The 23,174-nt window shown below is 35.0% G+C and overlaps 2 protein-coding genes across 2 annotated transcripts; both read left to right on the forward strand.

Annotated features, from left to right (window-relative positions):
- The first annotated feature begins 7,985 nt into the window (after positions 1-7,985).
- On the forward strand, positions 7,986-8,519 carry LOC112100199 (putative ubiquitin-like-specific protease 1B). Its single transcript, XM_024188867.1, has 2 exons — positions 7,986-8,050; positions 8,121-8,519. Exons 1-2 carry the CDS (start codon positions 8,000-8,002, stop codon positions 8,517-8,519), a joined length of 450 nt encoding a protein of 149 aa, XP_024044635.1. The 5' UTR covers positions 7,986-7,999.
- An 8,634-nt stretch (positions 8,520-17,153) lies between these two features.
- Positions 17,154-23,174, forward strand: LOC18033220 (probable trehalose-phosphate phosphatase C). Its single transcript, XM_006422083.2, has 11 exons — positions 17,154-17,171; positions 20,406-20,476; positions 20,598-20,780; positions 21,284-21,424; positions 21,534-21,605; positions 21,821-21,946; positions 22,035-22,088; positions 22,177-22,278; positions 22,417-22,494; positions 22,604-22,744; positions 22,854-23,174. Exons 2-11 carry the CDS (start codon positions 20,459-20,461, stop codon positions 23,034-23,036), a joined length of 1,098 nt encoding a protein of 365 aa, XP_006422146.2. The 5' UTR covers positions 17,154-17,171; positions 20,406-20,458; the 3' UTR covers positions 23,037-23,174.

Below are 23,174 nucleotides of genomic sequence, written 5' to 3' on the forward strand. Positions count from 1 at the left end.
CGTTTGATCAATGTTTACATCATCTAACACTAGTTCTGCAGAGATGTATCGAGAAGAACTTGATCTTAAATTGGGAGAAATGTCATTTTATGGTAAAACAAGGTATTGTTCTCGGTCACATCATTTCAAGCAAAGGTATTGAGGTTGACAAAGCCAAGGTGGATCTCATTTCTAATCTTCCTCCACCCAAAACAGTCAGAGAACTAAGATCTTTCCTTGGGCATGCTGGTTTCTATAGACGTTTCATTAAAGATTTTAGCAAAGTTTCTAGACCCTTATGCAACTTACTTGCTAAGGATGTACCTTTTATCTTTAATGATTCATGTCTTATGGTTTTTGAAAAATTAAAGCAATTGTTGACATCATCACCCATCATTCAGGCCCCAAACTGGAGCTTACCATTTGAGCTTATGTGTGATGCATCTGATTATGCAGTAGGAGCAGTTTTAGGACAAAGAGTTGATCGAATTCCTCATGTTATTTACTATGCTAGTATGACATTGAATGATGCACAGTTGAACTATTCAACTACTGAAAAAGAAATGCTAGCAGTAGTGTTTGCATTGGAAAAATTTCGATCTTATCTCATTGGTTGTAAAATAATTATATTCACAGATCATGCTGCTCTTAAATATCTTCTCACAAAGAAAGATGCAAAAGCTAGACTAATTCGTTGGGTGTTACTTTTGCAGGAATTTGACTTGGAATTCAAAGATAAGAAAGGGTCAGAAAATGTTGTGGCGGACCATCTCTCTTGTCTTCACTTTGACACAATTACAGAGCCATTAATATTAAATGAGTCATTTCCAGATGAACAATTAATGAGTGTGGAAGTATTACCTTGGTATGCTGATATAGTTAATTATCTTGTTACAGGTAAACTTCCAGAGCATTGGACCAAGCAAGACAAGATCAAATTCTTTGTGGAAATAAAGAATTTCTTTTGGGATGACCCGTATTTGTTCAAGTATTGTGCAGACCAAATTGTTAGATGATGTGTCCCAGAAAATGAAATTCAGAATATCCTTTCATTCTGCCATGAACAAGCTTGTGGAGGCCATTTCAGTGCTAAGAAAACAGCGACTAAAGTTTTACAATGTGGTTTCTATTGGCCAACACTATTTCGAGACGCTTACACTTTTTGTTCTTCATGTGATAGGTGTCAACGAATGGGGAGCATTACACGAAGGAACATGATGCCACTAAATCCAATTTTAGTGGTTGAGATTTTTGACGTATGGGGTATCGACTTCATGGGACCCTTTCCCCCTTCTTTTGGCAATCAATACATATTGGTTGGTGTTGACTACGTATCAAAATGGGTAGAAGCAATTCCATGTAGGACCAATGATCACAAGGTGGTAATAGCATTTTTAAAAAGCAACATTGTTTCACGCTTTGGATTCCCTCGAGCAATAATCAGTGATGGTGGTGCCCACTTTTGCAACAAAGCATTCAAAGCACTTTTGACAAAGTATTCAATCACACACAAAGTGGCAACCCCGTATCATCCGCAAACCAGTGGCCAAGTTGAGATCTCCAATCGAGAAATAAAGCACATATTAGAAAAAACGGTGAGGCCGGACAGAAAAGATTGGTCATTAAGACTTGATGATGCCTTATGGGCATATAGAACGGCTTTCAAGACCCCGATTGGGATGTCACCCTACAGGCTAGTGTATGGAAAAGCTTGCCACCTACCTGTGGAACTCGAGCATCGTGCATATTGGGCCATCAAGAAATTCAATTTTGACATGCAGCAAGCCAGCTCAGAAAGAAGATTACAGCTGGCAGAACTTGAAGAAATTCGCAATGACGTGTACGAAAATGCCAAGATTTACAAGCAACGAATGAAAGTCTTCCATGATAAGCAAATTATGAGAAAATCGTTCACTCCAGGTCAGAAAGTGCTTTTATTCAATTCTCGCTTGCACCTATTCCCAGGTAAGTTACGCTCTCGTTGGTCTGGCCCATTTATTGTTCATACTGTTTTTCCACATGGGGCAATTGAAATTAAAGACCCAAAGAATGGTGTCACGTTTAAAGTTAATGGTCAAAGATTAAAGCCATATCTAGAGTACCAACCACATGAAGAAGACACCGAAATAAATTTGAGTGACCCACCAAATTTGAATTGATTTTTTTTTCTTTTCGTTGATTTGATTTTTCTTTCTTTCTTTTTATTATTATTCTTTTGCTAATTGAAATTGTTTTTGCATAAGTGTGTTTATTTTACCATTATCATTGTTAATCATGAGTACCATACTTAGACCGTTCCTCCTGAACATTCTTAAACCACTTCAACGTGTCAAAACTCATCTCAAAAGGCAGATTCAATTTTGTAAAACACATCGCATTTGGGCTCTACAACCACCAGAGTTAGTAGCCTATGTTGAGGGTTTAGAAAGCCAACTCAGAGATATTGAGAGAAGTGTTTACGACATCCAGTTGGAGCTTGAGGTAAATTCAATACGAGGACGATTTTGATTTTCTTTGTGTGTTTTAATTTGTTTTTCTGTTTGTGTGCTTTAGTTTATTACCCCGGTGAAGTGGCGGATAACGGTACTCCGTGACAATCAAGTCGGTTACTTCAGTTTCCCATAATAACTGATATTCTGAGGCGAAGGTATGGACAGAAACGAGATTCTAGCGAAGCTTCACAAGCGATTCCCTTCACTTCCTCAGAATGCCCTCCTTACGATCTATAAAGCCCGATCTGAACGCATGCGATTGCTCATGAGGAATAACATACCTGCAGACATCCGTTGGTTAATCGAGGCTAAAGTACGATTAGCAGGTGAGTTACCTCCTAAATTTATTGCATACATGCCTGGTTGTGGTAAAGGAAATTATGCAAGAAAACGACGAGCTCGAAGAATTTCTGTTGCTTGTCATAAGTGTGCCAGAATGAGTTGCAATAAAAACCCATGTTCTTTAGGAATGATGTCTGATAACAGGGAAGATAAGATTCAATTCATTAGGGATGGCTTGAATAAGGAGTCATTGGATGATATCCTTTTGTCTCTTGAAACGCATCCCAGTGGATATGTGCAAGGAGCGATTCTCCAGTTATGGCCATTATTCCAGAAAGAGCATGCACGATATAGTCTCGGGAATCTGACTATAAACGACCCTGTTTGCCAGTTTATAAGAAAACTGGATAGGAAGCCTATCCTCGACCCATAGAGGGCGTTCAAGCCGTTTCTGGACGTAAAACCAGAGGAAGATGTGAGCCACAGTCGCAACTACCTGTAAATATCCTTTTACTTTATTGTTATTTTATTTCACTATTGTCTTATTGTTTGCATTATTGTCTTTAATAATTTTATTACTGTTTGCTTTTTCCTTTTTACTGTTTTCTTTTTGACTTGCGAGCCACGTGCTTTACGCGTTATTTGACACTAACATATTACCTCATACACAACCATGACCCACTATCACCGAGACTCTTAAATGTGATTTCTTTTGTCAAACACTCACAAATTGTTTTTGAGAAATATTCCAATGGCAGCTACTCCCAATAGACAATTCAAGAACATTTGTGTGCTTTCTGGATTTATCTATGGCAAACATAAAGAGTTCGTTGAGGCAGCCATAGATCTTGGTCGAAGCATAGCAGCGAGAAATTTACACTTGGTGTATGGAGGAGGTAATCGAGGGTTATCAAAAATGGTCTCAGAAGCAGCTTTTATCAGAGGAAGTCAAGTGTTAGGCATCATCCCAAGAGTCCTAAAACCATTGGGCAGTTCGTCTGATTCATCAACTGGAGAAGAGTTAGTCGTCTCAGGTATACAAGAAAGAATAACTGAAATGCTTAATTATGCTGATGCTTTTGTTTTCCTTCCAGGAGATCTTGCAACACTAGAGGCACTTATGACACTAGCATCTTGGGCCCATCTGCACATCCACCAGAAACCCATCGGTTTGTTAAATGTCAATAACTTTTATGATGGCTTTATCGCATTTCTTAACCATGCAATAAAAAACTACTTCATTCCTTCTAATGTGAAAAAACTTTTTATTTGTGCTCACACTGCTAATGAGCTACTTGATATGTTACAAGCTTATAAACCGGAGCCAGACCCCTGGACCTTTGTGTTGGAGCGACCAAATAATGATGGTAACAGTAGCCGCAGTAAGAAGTACAAATTAGATTTAACTCTCCGCCTGTAAATATTTTCTTCTGTGTTGCACCACCCAGGTGATGTCTTCTAAACTCTACTTCTTTCCTTTAAAACATTGAGGACAATGTTTCGTTCTGGTTGGGGGGAGGGAATAGTCGACAATTGTGGAATCTTGGTTAAGTTTTTACTATTTTTTTTGTTGTAGAAACTAACTGTTGCTAACGTTTTGTGTTGAAGATGGCTGAATATGGAGTGTAGTTACTCTAGAAACGCATCTTCATCGTTTTAAAAAAAAAAAATTGTTTTCTTCCTCTTTCTCCTTTATAAATATATATTTTCCAATTTTTGAGTCGAAGATGGCTGAATATGGAGTGTCGTGCCTCTAGAAACGCATCTTCTTAGTTAAAAAAAAAAAAAAATTTCTTTTTCTAATAAATTTTTCTACATCATTTTCACATTTCTGCATGCATATTTTTCTTTCATGTTTAGAATAGGTTGGGGGGTAGAATGTTGTTAAAAAAAAATTTGTGTTATTTGTTTTAACATTGGATGACATGATTAATTTCAAATTTTATTATTTGTATTATCTTTGGTCTTAAGTGATGTTACGCTATATTTGCTACTTTACATGTTGATGTCGGAGACAAATATGAGTTGCTTGAAGGAATGAACATGTCATAAATAAGTGCCAAGTGAGTTGTTGAGCCTATCATTTTCTTGAAGAGTAACCCTTTTGCCCATTCTCTATACAGCTTAGCAGTTTATTATTTTATACACGATCTCTACATTTCTTTTGAGTTAACCCTTTAAAAAAAATGGTAAAAAAAAAAAGAAAAAAAAGAAAAAAAATGTGTGTTGCTACATTTGGAGGCCCATCTAACTAGTAGATATGGAAGGTTATTCAGAGCCCTAAAAGACGATGGAAAGGCCATCTTTGATCCGTTTGAGCCTTTCTAGCCATCCCTTTTATTAAATATCCATAGTTAACCCTTTTGAGCCTTTAAAAAAAAAAAAAAAAAACATTTTCTTTGTCAACTTATCATCTTGACCCACTCCGATTTGGAGTATTACCCGATGTCTTATAAGTTCCATCACCTATTTATGTTTGAGAAAATGTAAATAATTATGTTGTTCAGTGAAGTTATGCCAAAAAAAAAAAACAAAAAAAAAACAAAAAAAAAAAACAAAAACAAAAACAAAAACAAAAGTTGTTGTTTCAAAAGAATAAAAATAGGTGAAATCCACCTTGCAACTTCCAAAAAAAAAAAAAAAAAATTTCTCTGCATTTTTCTCAAACATACACTTTATTTTCCTTATTTTCCTTCTTTGTTAGCCATGTCCCTAGCCTACGTTTCATCCTAATAAAAGTCCTTCTTGATTTTAGGGAACTATAGTTTGAAGTAGAAGCTAGTTATATGGGCTAAAAAGATGTAGTGATGCATAATTAAAAAAAAAAAAGATAAATAAAGTGGGTTGACTAACATTTTATTTGACTTGAGATCGTATTATTTCTAAGCTGAGGGCATATTTATTTCATCTTGGTGAGAGCATGTGATATCACTTCTTTATTATTTTCTCTCTCAATTACCATTCATTGGAGTGACTATTTTTATTGGGATTAATTTATTTGTGAGAGTGTCACTACTTCCAGTGAGATTTTGGGGTTTGACATGTCATTCTTGAGAGTAGCTAAAACAAAGTCTACTGGGCTAATTCATGTGGATGGTTGATGTGGGTGTGATGTTGCTTTAGACTGGAGATAATGCTTATACTTTTATTTGAGTGTTATCATTAATCTGATGGAATAAATACGAGTGTTTCTATTAAAACAAAAAAAAAAAAAAATTATTTTGAATTTGAATTTTGTTTTCGCTTTATTTGCTAGGGACTAGCAATAAGCTGGTTGGGGGGTGTGTTGAGTATTAGAAAATGCATATTTATAAAGGAGAAAACCGTCTTTTTACATTTTAAGTCTTACTAACAACCCTTACTTTTATATATTTAACCTTCTTGTGATTTAATTACATGTGTTTTATTTTAATTAAGTATTTTATGTATTTTATGGGCATTATAGTCATTTCACAATAAAGGAGAGATCAAACGGCAAAACGGACATCACTTTTGAACTCAGGACGGTCGAAAACCTTAGGAGGAGCATAAAAGGAAAAATAGCACTATTCACATGTACGGTACTATTCACGTGTACGGTACTGTATACGTTACTGTTCACGACACTGTTCACATAGACGGATGATGACGTGGCATTGACCGATGATGTGGCATTGACTGATGAGGTGTCACGATCCTGTTGGACTAAAATTCTTATGTACTGTTGATGGTGACGTGGCAGCATATCAGTGGACGAAAAATCTCGCGTACGGTGCATGCATCACACAGGATTATTTTCAACCAAACCGCGTTACTGTTCATCCGGGTCAAACCGCGTTACTGTTCAAAGTCGGGTCAAACCGTGTTACTGTTCATCCGCGTGGTCAAACGTGGACTGTTGACTGATGACGTGGCGCAATCCTGAGCGTCCAAACTGTTTTTAATCCGATGGCCATGATTTACTCCATGTATCTATAAAAAAGGGGTCTCCCCCCCCTAATTTGATATCTCTGAATCCATTTTTGGGATCTATTTTCTGTAATTCCCTCTCCATCTTGTATTTTCTTCGTATTTTAATAAATTTCCATTTTGCCCCTAGTTCAATTATGAGTAGCTAATTTCCGTTCGAGCTTGGGTTGAAGGTGAAGTCTCAACATGTGTCATGGGCTTAATTTGGTAAATTTATTTTCTCTTCCCCTCTAGTTTTTGTGGATGTTTTGACTTCTCGTCGACAAATAATAATATTCTTGTCTAGTACCGCCTTGGTTTCACCGGCCCCCTAGTACAAGGTTATTATTATTTGGCACAATAAGCCCTTAGCACCATATTGATTAGAGCGTGGTTCATGAGGTGTGGATTCCCCCCTCATGATTTAATTGGCATTAATACGGATTATTTAGCCCATGATGCATGTTGATACGGATCCAGATACCCAAGTACGTCATTTCAATAGAATTATCTTCAATTTATTCTCGCCATTGCAATTCCAATTTTAGAATTTATTCTCGCCATTTTAATTTAAGTTTTAGCATATACCAAATCATTTCCACCATAAATCCAACAACCCATTTACAAAATTAATTCTATACACAATTAAAATCCACCTCCTCGTGGGATCGACACTCGTCACCATAGATCTATACTACAATAGATTCGTGCGCTTGCGAGTACATTAAAATTTGCACAACATCAGGCCTATACCCGCACTCAACATTACGGACTATGAAATTGATGAAAGATCGAGTGTGGATATGAATCCGCTTAGGGGACTAGAAGACTCAAGGCTATGTGAGGAGTTTGATCAGTGGTTTGCCGGCAACATTTTCGTGGATCGGCCTGTCCAACAACCTCGAAATTTCTTTGAAATACTCATGGGCAATGCTTCGATGGGGTGGCTTAGTGACGAGGTAAGTGTGTTTAATGGTCAGTACATTATAATACACAATAATATTTCTGCTGCCATGGATAATGATATAAATTTACTTGGTATAATCCCTTCACAGCATATTCACACGTATTACCGCTTGATCAGCGAGAAGCAACGGCGATTTCCAAATGCACTACCACAGCGCGTCACGCATACAGATACATTCTTTTGGGCATGTTTTCAAATTTTATAATCATTAATTAACATTTCGATGTTTGAAATATCTCGAAATGTTATTAATTTTCTATTCATCGTGTAATAGGTGTTCCTAAAGCAATTATGAAACAATGGTAGTTGTGATGTCCATTCATTATAATATGGCAACAACTTGAGCAGCTATATGGATGGGCGGGAAGATCTCATGTCCAAACCGTTTACGGATGTTGATATGGTAGGAATTGTCATCATATCTTATGGTAATTGTGTATAAAATATACTAATTTACCAATTTATTTATGTAGATATTCATCCCTGTGAATTTGGGCGGCGATCATTGGGTACTAGCTCAAGCGGACCTTCGCGCGAGGAGGATGCGGATTTACGACTCGTTGGTTACCTTTCGCGAGGAAAAAACATATTTGCGTAAATTCAAACCTCTTCAGGTCGTCTTCCCTCAATGGCTTCAAGATGTTGGATTCTACAACATTCGACCTGAGCTGCAGAGTGCCGACTCTTGGAAAGTAAGAATCGTTAAGGATGTGCCCCAACAAGAACCTGGAAGTGGTGATTGCGGTGTATTTATGTTGATGTTTACAATGTATTTGATGTTCGGGCTAAAACTTGATTTTGATAGTAGCCACGGGCATTACTTCAGAAAGAAAATTGCTGTAGATATATTCACGGGCGATATTGCCTTGTAAGTCGTTGTATTGTATTCAGACTTGATGTATGGATGTAGATTGTTTTTCTAATAAATATAAACTTTTGATATATTCATATATTTAGCTATAAGTAATTATTCATCATGGGATTTTTACTCATTATGCAAATGAACATAACATAATATACCTCATTACATATAATTCATTACATATAATTGTAATATAAATTATAATAAGAGTTTTCTATCCATAATTAGTTATAATGACACAATCAGTTTGGATTCGACACAATGAGATTTTTACATCTCTTGCGGTTATGACCGGGTTGGTTGCATCGACCACATCTCACAGTTCTTCGGTTAACATCCTCACCGATAGAAGGAATTCTTAACTCTGGACGACGACCAGATGGTGGTGCTTCGATCGGTGGGTTAACTCTGATTTCTTGGATTTCTTCTGGAATGTCCCAATCTGTCATGTCCCCAACCGGCTCCACTGGTTCTGCATATGCCATGACCAATGAATCTTTAGAGTAATAATCAGAGCAAAAACTTATATAATCCACACGGACGATCAGACAAGCAGCAATTGCATGCGCACAAACAAGCTGATCGAGTTGGAATACTATACATGAGCAAGTTCTTTCATGAATGTCAACTATCCCTTCCTTCATACCACCACCCAAAACATGAAATCGATGCTGAGACACTGGCCGAACGGTCATTCTTTCGGCCAAAATTCTCCTTTCGCCGACTATCTCATTTGCCCACGTCGTTAGACAAGTGCTCATCGATTCAGCCACAAGTTTTCTATCATAAAACCATTGCTGTAATGTTTTTCTAAAGTGATCAACAAGATGAGTAATAGAAAATTTTCGCGGTTCCCTCATTAAAGAATTCACGCTTTCTGCAATGTTGGTGGTAAGTATGCTGTATCTCCTACCTTCAAATTCAGACCTTACCCAGTTACACATGCCCACATTATTCTCTAAGTAATCAGCCGCGGCCGAGTGGAGCATCCACAACCCTTCAAGTTGTCTTTTAAATTCTTCGTGTGCATATGCCTTTGCTGCATTAATAAAAGCTGGCTCGAATTGATCCCAAATAGCTTTGGACATCCTGAATTTAGACTTAATGTTGCCTTTGACATGGTAAAAACAAACTCCATGACCAATAGTGTGAAATGCTTTTAAAACGGCTCGCTTGATGGCAATGCATCGATCAGAGATAAATACTAATTCTGGCCTATCGCCAATCACTCCGTGTAACTCCGTCATAAACCATTCCCAAGCATCATTGTTTTCTGAATCTATGACCCCAATAGCTAACGGATACAGTTGATTATTACCATCCAGACATGTTGCTACAAACATGTTTCCACGATATAGCCCCTTCAAATGAGTGCTATCTACAGCGATCACAAGCCTTATGTACTGTGGGAAGCCCTTGATGGAAGATCCAAGCGCAACAAAGTAGTATAAGAAATTATCATCTCCATCCCGCTGGAGGTGTGTCACTGTGCCCTCATTCGCTTTGGTCAAAACGTGAGAGTATTTGGGAAGTAAGTTGTATGACTCTGTAGGGTTCCCTCGTACTATTTCAAGACCGACTTCTTTAGCTCGATATGTTTGCTGATATGTTAACTGGACCCCGTATTCTTGCTGCATGTCTGCTCTAATGTCATTCGGCGTGTATATCAGTTTATCCTGAATAAATTTATCCGCGATAAGATGGCCAACAACCCGACTCCTAACTTGACGGAGGCCACTAGGCAAAACCTCATTAGAGCACGTATGAAAATTGTCAACTCTTCTCACTACCCAAGGAACATTATGCTCATCCGAACCTCTTGTTGCGCGAAGACGCCAATTACATGATTCCGAAGAACAGTGAGCCTCAAAGCGTGTCGTTATGGACTGTGCAATCTTGAAATCAAACTTTTCCTGCAAGGCCACTTTGCGCAATTCCAGTATTAACTCATTCTTCTCAGCGAACAACTTTCCCACACCAATGTCGGCAGAATTACAGGTTCTAACTAAGTCTGGAGCAACCAAGTTTGAAGGCAAAACTGGAGCAAGACTCACCAGGGGATCAACTGTTGTCCTCCTCCTCGAACGGGCCATCAGAGGAATAGGTCGATTCTCTCTATTGTTAACAGGAATATCATACTGATTCTCATCCTCATCATTGATAGAAATATCGGAATGACCAGTGTCCCTATCATTAACTTCAGTATTGGAGTTCATGCCTTGCACATTATCAGCTTCTGTGTTGTTGGTGTTATAACCAGGATCATCATAACTGCGAAACTCATTATTCTGAAATGGAGAGTAATGTTGCCCTAACGATGTCCGTAATGGTAACACATTATCTTCAACATCCGCTAACGTAATGCCATTATCATCAATAGTGTTATTGTTTTCGTTGATTGGTGAGTAATGTTGTTGGAACGATATTTGTTGTGCTATCACATCTTCCTCAATATCGGGGACAGACTCGTTTGCTCTAAACGAACTTTCACTTTCCACAAGTGGCTCAGGATTTTCGGCCGGAACTCGAGGATGTGTGGTGACAAATATAGGGATGCATCCATAATTGACCACATCAGAGGCCATGTGCAGCACAACATTAACCATTTCATCATTAAATATATCCATAGGTAGTGAGCATGCACGATACATTGGGTTACTAGATCTCAAAGTTGTCTTCATTGACAAACTATATTCATTAGGATTTATCTGTAAAACTTCATACACCCTTGCCATAAATTGCTCAAACGTACAATCTTTTCGAACTAAAAATGTTGTATTCTTCGTATTCACGTACTCCGTACGGCCATCTGCTAATGTCTCCCACAAACCATTATAACATAATTGAAGTACAACAGAATCCATTAAACCTAAAAAAAAAAACAAAAGAGATAAGATTTCATGCTACAAAACCTAGTAAAAATGAATATGTAGTACATTTATGTGGATGAAATGAAGTATACAATTTTGGATTTACTTCGTCTCATCGTAAGCTTCGAAACGATATATTATACACCTAAAACGAACAAATGTAGCCCACGTTATTACTTTCGGAAAATAACTTAAATTTAGCGAGACAGGCAGTGGGACAGGTGCCTGTCTCACATAAAACCAACAGATTTATGTGAGACAGGCGCCTGTTCCACTTGCCTGTCTCACATAAAACCAGTGGTAACAAGTGAGACAGGCGCCTGTCCCACTTGCCTGTCTCACATAAAACCAGTGGTAACAAGTGAGACAGGCGCCTGTCCCACTTGCCTGTCTCACATAAATCCAGTGGTAACAAGTGAGACAGGCGCCTGTCCCACTTGCCTGTCTCACATAAAACCAGTGGTAACAAGTGAGACAGGCGCCTATCCCACTTGCCTGTCTCACATAAAACCAATGGTAACAAGTGAGACAGGCGTCTGTCTCACATGCCTGTCCCACTTGCCTGTCGCACATATTTTGGTGAGACAGGCAAGTGGGACAGGCACCTGTCTCACATAAAACCAGTAGATTTATGTGAGACAAGTGCCTGTCTCACTTGTTCTAGGCTTCTGTTTTACTCGATTTTTCAGGGGTTTCAATGATTGATTTTCATTTTTCAACTCAAACTCACTACTTTAACAAGTCACATTGTTTTGTTAATGAAAAATAACAACATTTGTAATAAAAACTCACTTCAATTTCGAACTCAAATGATAAAATCAATAGATTAAAAGTTTAGGTTATGGTAAGAGTATAAACTAACCTTAAGAAGCTCTCCAATTGATAATTATATCTTCAATTATGTAATGTTTGTTTGATGAAATTTGCTAATTTATTGAGAGTGATGGAGTGTGTTGAGTGATGAAGTTTGTTAAGTTGAAAAGAGAAAAGTGGTGGAGGTGCTGGAATTGAAGAGGGAAAATGACATGTCTTTGTAAATTTGATGAAAATGATGAGGGTAATGTAGTCCAAAAATAGGGTATTTGGCTAGTTATGATAGAAAAAAGTTTGAGGGGTTAAAGTTAAAAATTGCCTAATTTTTTTGGCTATTTTTATAAATTTCCCTTATAATAACTCTTTTAACTTTCTCGTTTGTTCTCAAGAAATCAAAACGTTTCTCTCTGTCTCTTTTTCTGATTTTCAGTCAATTTCCCACTCCACAAATCCCGGAAGATAATTTCAAACTACAATTTATGATCTTTGCCGGTCTTCAGTGGGAATTTTGTATGTAATTTATTTTCTTTGCTGGTCTTCTGTGGGTATTTTGCATTAAAAATATTTTTTTCGTACAAATCTCGTACATTTTTCAAAATGGTGGTTTACACCATGATTATACAATAACGACACTTTATATATTTAATCTATATTGCCAAGAAGTGATAATTCACATTTTTCTGGTGATGACGTTCACACTACTAGCTATTTACATTTTAATTAAATCAATAAATGATTTCATCAACCTGCAAAGTTGCTGGCCTTTTTGAAATTTTAAAGAGTTTACAGAGTAAAATTTAATCTTTTATAATTAGTATATGAGTGTGTAATAATTTTATCAACTCGCAAAGTTGTTGGCCTCTTTGAAATTTTAAAGAATGTACAGAGTAAAATTTAATCTTTTATAATTAATATATGAGTGTGTAAAGTAATAAAGTATTTAAAGAAATATTTAAAGTGCAAATAGCCCCTCCCGCAGCATAACTTTATTAGAGTTGGCTATATATGATTATAATATAAATAACTGGCAACTGCATTAATAGATTAAACTGTTTTGAAAAATTTCCACTTCAGATTTGTGTTTTGAATGTATGTATAAATTTTTAACAAACCCCACATCATTGTCTTGATCACTTTTTAATTAGTGCTTTTTATATTGACGATTAATTCATCAATCATAAACTCAAAAATTATAAATAATCGTGTCCTCTATTCATGTTTTAATACCAATTCATGCGTGTCTTGGTTCAACACATTTGTGACAAGAGTTGTCAACACACGAGACTGAGAATCCAATGAGTGAGCACTGAGCAATCTTTATTTATTCAAACAGCCAGAAGAATATGCAAGTTCGAGAAGAATATGCAAGTTTGAATAAAGAAAAAATTAGGTACTGCAAAGGAAGTTTCATGGCAATTGATTAATTGATTCCAAGGGCAAGTTCAAGGAACTTTAGGGGGAAAAAAAAAAAAGAAACAATAAACAATGACTTGTTCTTCTATAGAGCTTGCCACCAATTCTCTAGTCTTTGCCTCCCATTTTTTATAATAACTTTTTGGCAGGTCATTATGGTGATTCTTTCATGATCCCTTAAATTCAAGGCACATTTGCTCCCTCAAATTGAGACCTCTCAATATAGGGATGTTTAGGTCATTGTAAGTTGCATTTGTCAACAATGTACATAGTATATTCTTTGTCACACACATACATACATACACACACATACATACATACATACACACATGATGAGAGTTGAATGCAGAATCTTGTGACCACATGGGCATTTATTCAGCAGAATCAGAGAAGATGTGATGTGTTTCACTCTCTTTTGCTTGGCTTATTGTATTGCATTTATCTTTATTTTATTTATTTTTTCCTTTGTGATTTAATAATGTAAAATACCCAACGAAGATTGATTGATGGCATCATATACAATATATGAAACTGGTGGCAGATGTCAACCATGACGTAATTAACAACAAAATTTCATTAAACGCATTTACCTGTTACTTTCACTTTGAATGAACTTAGTTTATATATATATTATAATAATAATAATAATAATATCTATCGTACGTCCATATACATTTTAAAATCATAACATTATATTTCTTCTCGTGTACCTTTTTAATTTTTCTTTCTTTCTTTCATATATATATATATATATATAATGTGACAGATTATTGATGTCTACTTGTTCTTCATATTAACGTCTAACACCATATTTTGTATAAGGAATCATAATGAGACAAGCTTACTTCTCCTAAAACAATCATATGTATTTAGTAAATATTACTTCTTCTAAACTATTGTGAGAATTCAAATGATTGATATGGACATAATATTGTATAAAATTTATTTACACATATATAAACATGTATGTATAATTGTTTTATTGTGTATATATGATAATTGACAACTAATATAATTTCTTAATTTTAGTGTTTAGTTTGTTATCTCAATATAATTAGTAATAATAACATTCTTTTAAGTTTGATGATTTTATTTTCTATAATTTTGGATATCTATAATACATGTGAGGATGCATATGGAATTATATTAAATATAAAATTGATTCTCAAAATCAGATCTTAAAAAATTACTTCTTTTCTACTTTTCAAAATCTACTACAAAATAGTGTGATTTTTCTAAAAGTGATTTAAAAAAAAAAAAACCAAACACCATGATTAACTTTTAACTTTATAAAATTACTTTTGAGCCTCTCAAAAGTAATCAAAAGGAACTGTTAATTCTATTAAAATTAATTCAATAATTATTATGGAAGAAAGTTAATAATACATGTATATTTGTGAAAAGCTAATTGGCATTCATCATTAGATGGTAATATAGTGAAATTAGTAAAGTGAATAATAAAAAATTAAGAAATTGTATTGTATTACTTATCGTAAAAGTAAAAAAGGAAAATCGGTTGAGAATATGGTTGGTTCCATTGGAATCTTTAGTATCTCCTCACTTATGCAATGATACCATCGGTGGTGGCCGACAACTATGGTTTTTGCTTTTAAATTTTTTTGTCTTTTTTGTTTATTATAATGAAGTAATATTTTATTTCAATAATTAATAAAAAAAATCAATTTTCCTAAAATTATTAGGACGATTTAGTATTTCATCAAGCAACGTGTGAAAACTCACCTCAACTTTTAATTAAACCGCAATTAGAATTATTTACCAAATATTTTACAGCCTTAGCTTCCAAATCACTAAGAGAAACAAATTCTTTTTCCTTTTTTTTATAAATCCGGATATGTATGGGCCACAAATTAATTACATCAGCTCTATTTGCCCACCGCCTTCGAATTAGCACCCACAGATGTAATACATCAGCTCATACTCACCGACTGCTTTTGAATTAGCATGTTTTCTATAAGTATGTTTTCTTCTTTGTTAATGATATTTGAGTGGGAAAATTTAAATCCCACAATTCTTACACCACCACATGAAGTTGCCAATTAAACTAACTAGCATCCACCTTCTTATGTGTTATTCAATTATCTATTATATATGTTTTTCATCTTCCTTTTTAATCCAGACCCACAAATTTAATACATCAGCTCAAAACCACCTCCTATACGAAGAAACACATTTTAGAAAAGTTTTTCACTCTTCTTTATTAATATTTAATTAAGTGAGATAATTTCAAATGCCACACCTCTGGTACCACTATAAGAAATTTTACTAGTCAAACCAACTACCATTCACCTTCTTTTGTATTATTCAATTATTTATCATCTTAATCGTTTCCTTTAATCTGAATAATATCTTGTCCACAGATTTAATAAATCAGCTCAAAACTACCAATTGGTTTTGAATTAGTAGCCACAAATGAAATACATCACCCATATTTATTCACCGCTTTTGAATTAGCATTTTTTCTATAAACACATACAAAAAAATAACATCTAAAAAATCTTTGCATTTTTTTTTCCTTTGTCAATGATTATTTGAGTGAGATAATTCAAATCCCACTCTTCTTATACCACCACAAGAAATTGCCAGCTGAATAAATTAGTATCCACTTTTTTATGTGTTATTCAAAATATATATCGTACATCTTTACCTCTTTCTTTTTAATCCAAATGCAATATTTAACACATCAGCTCAAAACCACCCGCTAACTTTTGAATTAGCATGTTTTTTATATGTCTATGGCAAAAATCACTTTTTAGGGAAAAGTTTTTAACTCTTCTATGGCTTTATTTGAGTTAGATAATTTCAAACCTCGCACCTCTGATGCCATTCTAAGAAATTTTATCAATTAAATTCGTGGACAAGACATTTTAAATATGTGGACAAGATATAGAAAATTGATCATAACTCTTTTTTTTGTGTTATTCAATTATTTGTCATCTTAATCTCTTTCTTTAACCTGAATAATATCTTATCCACAGATATAATACATCAGCTCAAAACTATCTAACGCTTATGAATTAGCAATTTTTCTATATGCATATATTTAAAAAAAAGGGGGGCATTTTGGAACAAAATTTTCATTTCTTTTGTTATGATATAATCTCAATAAAATATTATAAGATTTTAATTTTGCCCTATATCTTGTAGTTTACCTAACGAAAATGTGACCTAAATTTCAGACTCAGCGCATCCCGTTTAATTAATAAAAATTTGTTAACAAATTAAACAAATACATAGACCTATTTTGGTAATTGCATTAGTAGCGCAAACTCAAGGTAATTTGCAGATGGGAATCCTAACAATGACCATTTCACAAACTTCCAAAATCCCCCTAAACCCCTTGTCAATTCTATAAATAAACCCCACCTTCCTTACACTTCTCAGCCTCTCCATTTCAAAGGTTCATTGGCTCTTCCTCTCTCTTTCTCTCTTAAAACCTAAAACAAATTCTCTTTGTTTCATTTTCCTTTTAAATTAGGTTCTCTCATTTTCTTTTCCCCTCCAAATTATCATTTATCAAGAATTTGCGAGGAATAACTTTTTTTCCGGTAAGCTTTTTTTTTTTTTTGGGTGTGTGTGCATTTATTTATATATTTTTTATACTACATATTTGTTTATAATCATAACCCATGACTTAGTTTGTTCTAAAAGATGCCATCATTGTTAATGTTTAATCTTCTTCACGTTCATGCATGTTCTTGCTTTTCCGGCAGCATTTTAATGCATATATCTAATTCTCCGATGGTAGCTGAAACTGCTTAAACCGGTCTCTTTTTTTTTTTTTTTTTTTTCTAGAGTCTAGACCATCAATTGTGATTCCCTTTGACGATTTCTGTTACCGGAAAGACCGGTTGACATAAAATCTAGAACTAGGAAACAAAACTAAAAAGCGGTTGTTGTTTGTTCGTTGTTTCAAAAACATACGCTCTACGAAATTAACGAGCGCGTGTGTTTCACGCTAGTCAAAGGTCAGGAGGATTGTGTGACACGCGCGATTGGATGTGGTTGTTAGAGTTGTGGAGACGTTTCAGTTCGGTTACGAGTGAACTTTTTCCATTTCTTTTTAGTAGTAAAAGGAAACGAATGGCTTTCCACCGTACACGTGTCGTGACTAGGTCCCATCTCTTGACTGGGCCTCGCGGCCCATTTGAGCTTAACCATAGTTTTTTAAAGCTTTCTGGGGCCCAAGCACCTGGTTTTTTACATGTGCAAATGACACGTGGTAGAACGTCTGAAAACAAGTGCCACGTGGTAAAACGTCTGAAAACAAATGCCACGTGTAGAGTAGGATGGCAGTGTCTCGCCGACAAGTCCCTTCAGTTACATGGGATCCACAGCGTAGGCCTTTTGAAAGAAACGACTCGTACCTAAAAAACCGGTCAGCAGCATGTTATGACGGTGAGTTGTTCTGGTGATGGACACAACTCTTTCGCATGCAAGCTTTAACTAAGGTTTTTGTCAACTTTAGTAAATGATTTTTTATTTTTAGATTTCAAAAATTAGGAAATTTTGGTATGCATAGAGGTGGCTCTTTGTGAGTGGTTGTGACAACAATATAATGTGCTACAGTCATTAAATTAAAAATAATAATTTACTTCTAAAGTTGTGATACAAAATTATATTCCAAAAGGTGTAATATTTGATATGTCATTCATTTCACTAATATTTTCAGTTATTTTGTTACAGATATTTGTAAAGTCAACTATTACTATACAGTAAATAATGATTAGTGATTTTAAATACGAAGGTTTCTTGTTGAAAATTTCATTATCGTTACAAATTAAATATATCTGAAGAGTTTTCTAATAGAGTGCAAGAATTGAAGGAGTTTTACTTAAAAAGTAGAGTGCAATAAATTTTCTTTTTCACTATAATTATCAGTGTTTTCAGAAAAAAAGTTTTCATCTTTGCCATTAGCTATGTGTAGTTCGTCATTTATTTGTTTGGATTTATCATATAGAAAAACCGACCATCTATCTATAAAATATTTACTATTAAAGATCTCAAAGCTGTTCCTATACTACTTTAAAAACATTTCATACAAAATCATTAAGTTCATTGTTTGATACTTGGCAAACAATGCCGTATTGGTCGGTCGGTCAATGCATTATTAGGTCAAAACAATAGATGCTTTACTTAGAACAGAAGTCACTATGAAGCTTTCGAAAACATTCTTCATCATAATCAATTTAAAATGATCCAAGACTTGACTTCGAACATATATGAATGTTTTAAGTTTTAACTGCAGTTCCTAGTAGTTTCATTAGACCCAGACACCTTTGTCTGCTTCGAAGAAAGACTTTTCGATAAGTCTAATCTTTGTCTAAAACGTGTCATTCGTACGACACCAAAAGATTTTCCAATTGTTACTTTTGCGTCGGACACGGGATATCTGTCTTTTTGTGCTCTTTGTTTATTATTTATTTTTTTAACTTTTCTTTTTGCCAAGTGAAAATTTTCTCTCTGTTCATACTTTCGGTTTAAAAGAAAGTCATGGTCCTCACTCCTCATGGATGGCGAAGTTTTTCAAAAGGAGGGCAAGTCAATTCATGGCTTCGTAGGATACACGTGTGTTCCTGGGACCTGTCGTATGTGCATGCATGCTAGGGTTTTTGTTTGGTGTCGTGATTAGCGGAACACACGAGTACACAACTACTCTTTCTAATTGCTTTTCCAATTAAAAATGAATTAATTGGTGGTAGTAAGAGTTTTATTACAGGCACAATAAACAAAGCGATCTTGTCGGAAAAAGTCTGAGGACCAATTGGTAAATGATGCCTAACCTGGGGACTAAAAAGGAACACTACCTTTTTCCTTTCTTTAATATATATATATATATATATATATGTTGACAGGTACACAATTATGTGATGTAATTTTAGAGACGTTGATTTCGGTTAACGTATGCCCTGAGCTACACATGAAGAGGACCCATGTCAATAATGTCTTTATGCCCTTAAATTAAATTAGTCTAGTTCAATTCTGTTGGAAAATGAAGTAGCCATCATGGTAGTTGAAGTGGAGCCATACATTCTATTTATTAATTATTTATTACTATATTACATATATTTAAATCTAATGTTGTTTAAAATCTTTAATTTCTAGCTAGTCCATGTCACAGTCATCCGAATCAGATGATTGTAACTATACTCGAGTTTGAAATTAACTAGCCATGTAATGTTGAGTCATCGAATCTAACTTATTTGATCAATTGTGTTAATTTGCTCACTTTTGCCTTTTAATATTGTCACAATTTGTACTTTGTCTTCGACATAAGTGGTTCCCCTTGGAACTGGAAAGTGACATCTATTTATTTCCTTAAACTTTCTGTTCTTGGATAATGGATAATGGCTCGGTTCACAAACACTTGTGGCATAATTGTTTCTTGAAAATGACCTTAAAAAAATGTACTTCAATCATTTTTTTTTTATACGTATATACAGGTGTTGTATTACACCACCGACCTTTGAAATCTTGACCCGAAAGCTTCACTTCACCTATTTTCCAACTATCAGAAGATTTTAAGAACCTACTTAACCAGAGCATTTTCTATGTGATTATTATTATTAATTATAATTATTAGTTCATGTATTTAGAGAAGTATTATGTGTAATTGTCACGGCGTTGAAACCTCACATCAAGAGTGCTTTCGAAAGTATTTTGGAAAGCAAAAGAATATTTTGTTTTATGTTATCTGAAAGCAATTAGCAACATTGGTAATATATATAATATCAACAACACTTTTAAATACAATTTAATTGATATAATTGGTTCTCTGGCAGGTACATATTTTGAAGCGAGTAGAAAGGTAGACTAAGTTGATAACACAGCCAGTATGATTAGTGAAATTCAGGTACTGTATAATGTTATTACCATGTTAAATAATTATTTAAATAGCTGCTTTTATGGGCTTCAGATTCATTGCTTTGCTTCGTTTGTTTTCTTAATCTGTCCGTTTCCTTTTTGTTGCTCAGAGAAACTTTGCAAAGCTTAGTCAAGCAATGGGGTTCCAAAGATCACCTTCTAGTAAACAGAAAGTGAAGCCTATCTCAAAAGAAAACAATGATGAAAATGGTGGAGATCACTCCATAAATGCAAGAACAACATCTAATCCCCCCGATTCTGATACTTCGGATGCAAGTTATAATTCATGGATGGTAGGGTTTCATTAATTTTCATCATCATTGTTTTTCTCTGTTGATTTGTAACCGTACATGAGGAACATAAATCAATCTTGTAATAAGAGCTATATCCACAACACAGCGCTGTTGGTATAACACTTCCTGCTCTCCGTTGACTACCCAAAATTTTGACATACTCACAAGGTTTCAGTTGTTGGTATCATAAGTTTTAGGGTATAGTAGATAATATGTCATAAGTTGGAGGTTAGAATTAAAAACTTAGGAATTCGTAACAAGAAGTTAGGGAGACTTTTCAATGTAAAAGTTGGAGGGTATGTATCGTAATCATTCTCTATGAGTTACTCTTTAGTGCACTTGTTCTCACTTTATAATGTAAATTTTAAGCAATACAATATTATTTTGTATTTTGTTGTTCGCAGGTGATAATTTTTATTTTATAGTAACGATATTAGTTTTATTTTTATCTTTTTTCCATCATTAATTAAGACTAAATCCTTCGTGTATTATTGTTTATATAGGTGGAACATCCTTCAGCTCTAGACTCATTTGATAGGATGATAAAGGCAGCGAAAGGGAAGAAGATCGCTGTGTTTTTAGATTATGATGGCACTCTTTCACCAATTGTTGACGATCCCAATCGCGCCTTTATGTCTGATGAGGTAATTAATATCAACACTCTTTGATTAAGGGATTTGATATTCATAATAAATTCCAAATTTATATATTACGAGTTTGATTAATTAATTAAAAAAATAATTTTTTTTTCAGATGCGTGCGGCCGTGCGTGAAGTTGCAAAGTATTTTCCAACTGCTATTGTTAGTGGTCGGAGCCGAGAAAAGGTACGCAAAGTTCTAATATTATAAGTGACATTATGGAAAACCTCCTAATTATTAGGGGCAGATTAGAGAATTTTTAAATTACCATGGGCAGTTTTGATATTACACCAAAAAACAATTCTCAAAAGGAAGAGGGACACATGCTCCCCTTGGCCTAATGTGGTCCCGCCAATGATTCAAACCTTGAAACTTATAACTCTTTGTTATTGTGAATTCAGGTTAAGGAATTTGTAGAGTTGAGTAATGTGTATTATGCTGGGAGCCATGGAATGGACATACAGGCACCACCAAGGCCAGTTAAGGCTTGTGAGGGAAAGTACCATACCCTAGTCCCTGGTAAAAAGGTCAGTTTCTTCTTCTTGCTCTATCAACTTGCAACTCTTTCTAACCCAAAGGTGCAAAATTTACATGGTTATTTTTATTAATCTATAGGGAAATGAAGTTCTCTTTCAGCCTGCTAAGAAATTTTTGCCTGCAATTCAGGAGGTAATTAAATAGCTAACCTTCTTATTTCTCATTTTCCTTGCACTTGCACCACCTCCTCTATCATAACGAATTTGATTAATGGTAACAGATAATCAAAGAATTGGAAGAAGAAACCAAGAAAATACAAGGTGCAAGGATTGAGGACAATCGATTCTGCATCTCTGTGCATTTCAGACAAGTCCGAGAAGAGGTAATAGAAATCGGAGATTATATAGGCCTCATCTTTTTTTTTTTTTTTGGCCCCTCCTCTCCCAAAAATATTTCACTAGACGGCTAGAGCTTCCTCCACAAGGAATTTATAGTATTTTAATTTTTACATGGCATGCAGGATTACAGTATATTACAAGAGAAGGTGAAAGCTGTGTTGAGGAACTATCCTGATTTTGATCTAAGTGAGGGTAAAAAGGTAGGATTAATTAATTTGTCAACTTCCTAGTTTCGATGAATCTCAGCTCTTCATTCTGAATTTGCTCTCAATAACTCACCATTATTTTTCGAATTTTTGCACGTAAAAGGTCATGGAAATTCGACCCTCTATTGAATGGGATAAAGGTCATGCCCTGGAATATTTACTGGACACTCTAGGGCTGAGCAATCCCAACGATGTTCTCCCCCTGTACATTGGCGATGATCGCACTGATGAAGACGCTTTCAAGGTATTTTTATCGGCTAGTTGTACACACACACACACACTACACAGAAAGTATAAAAGTTTTGATGGGGGCGTAATTGTTTATATTCGGTATTCTTTTTCCAATTTTTCAGGTGATAGAGAGTAGAGGCCAAGGGTATCCGATAATTGTATCTTCAACTCCGAAGGAAACTAAAGCTTCGTATTCTCTGAAGGATCCGTCGGAAGTTTTAACTTTCCTACAACGTCTGTCAAGATGGAGAAAATCCTCTTCTTCGAGTAAGCAGCTGGCTCAAATTTGGGGTATAGGATATTGAGACCAAGTTTTTGAATGGTCTATAGAAGAAGTTAAAATAGGAGATTAAAAAAAAAAAAGCCAGTAAATAGATGAAGGCTTTAGGTGTTTTGTGTATGTTCTCTTTGTATGTAATGACTGTGTTTAAGTATCAATTAGA

This window comes from Citrus clementina, unplaced genomic scaffold, assembly GCF_000493195.1.
Source record: "Citrus clementina cultivar Clemenules unplaced genomic scaffold, Citrus_clementina_v1.0 scaffold_9, whole genome shotgun sequence".
Lineage (NCBI taxonomy): Eukaryota > Viridiplantae > Streptophyta > Magnoliopsida > Sapindales > Rutaceae > Citrus > Citrus x clementina.

Excerpts from the sequence above, each read along its gene's own strand:
- LOC112100199 (XM_024188867.1), top strand. The coding sequence starts at position 8,000 with ATGGATGGGCGGGAAGATCTCATGTCCAAACCGTTTACGGATGTTGAT. Across the intron at positions 8,051-8,120 it reads CGTTTACGGATGTTGATATG|ATATTCATCCCTGTGAATTT; the intron begins GTAGGAATTGTC and ends TTATTTATGTAG.
- LOC18033220 (XM_006422083.2), top strand. Across the intron at positions 22,089-22,176 it reads TTTTGCCTGCAATTCAGGAG|ATAATCAAAGAATTGGAAGA; the intron begins GTAATTAAATAG and ends TAATGGTAACAG. Across the intron at positions 22,279-22,416 it reads TCAGACAAGTCCGAGAAGAG|GATTACAGTATATTACAAGA; the intron begins GTAATAGAAATC and ends CATGGCATGCAG.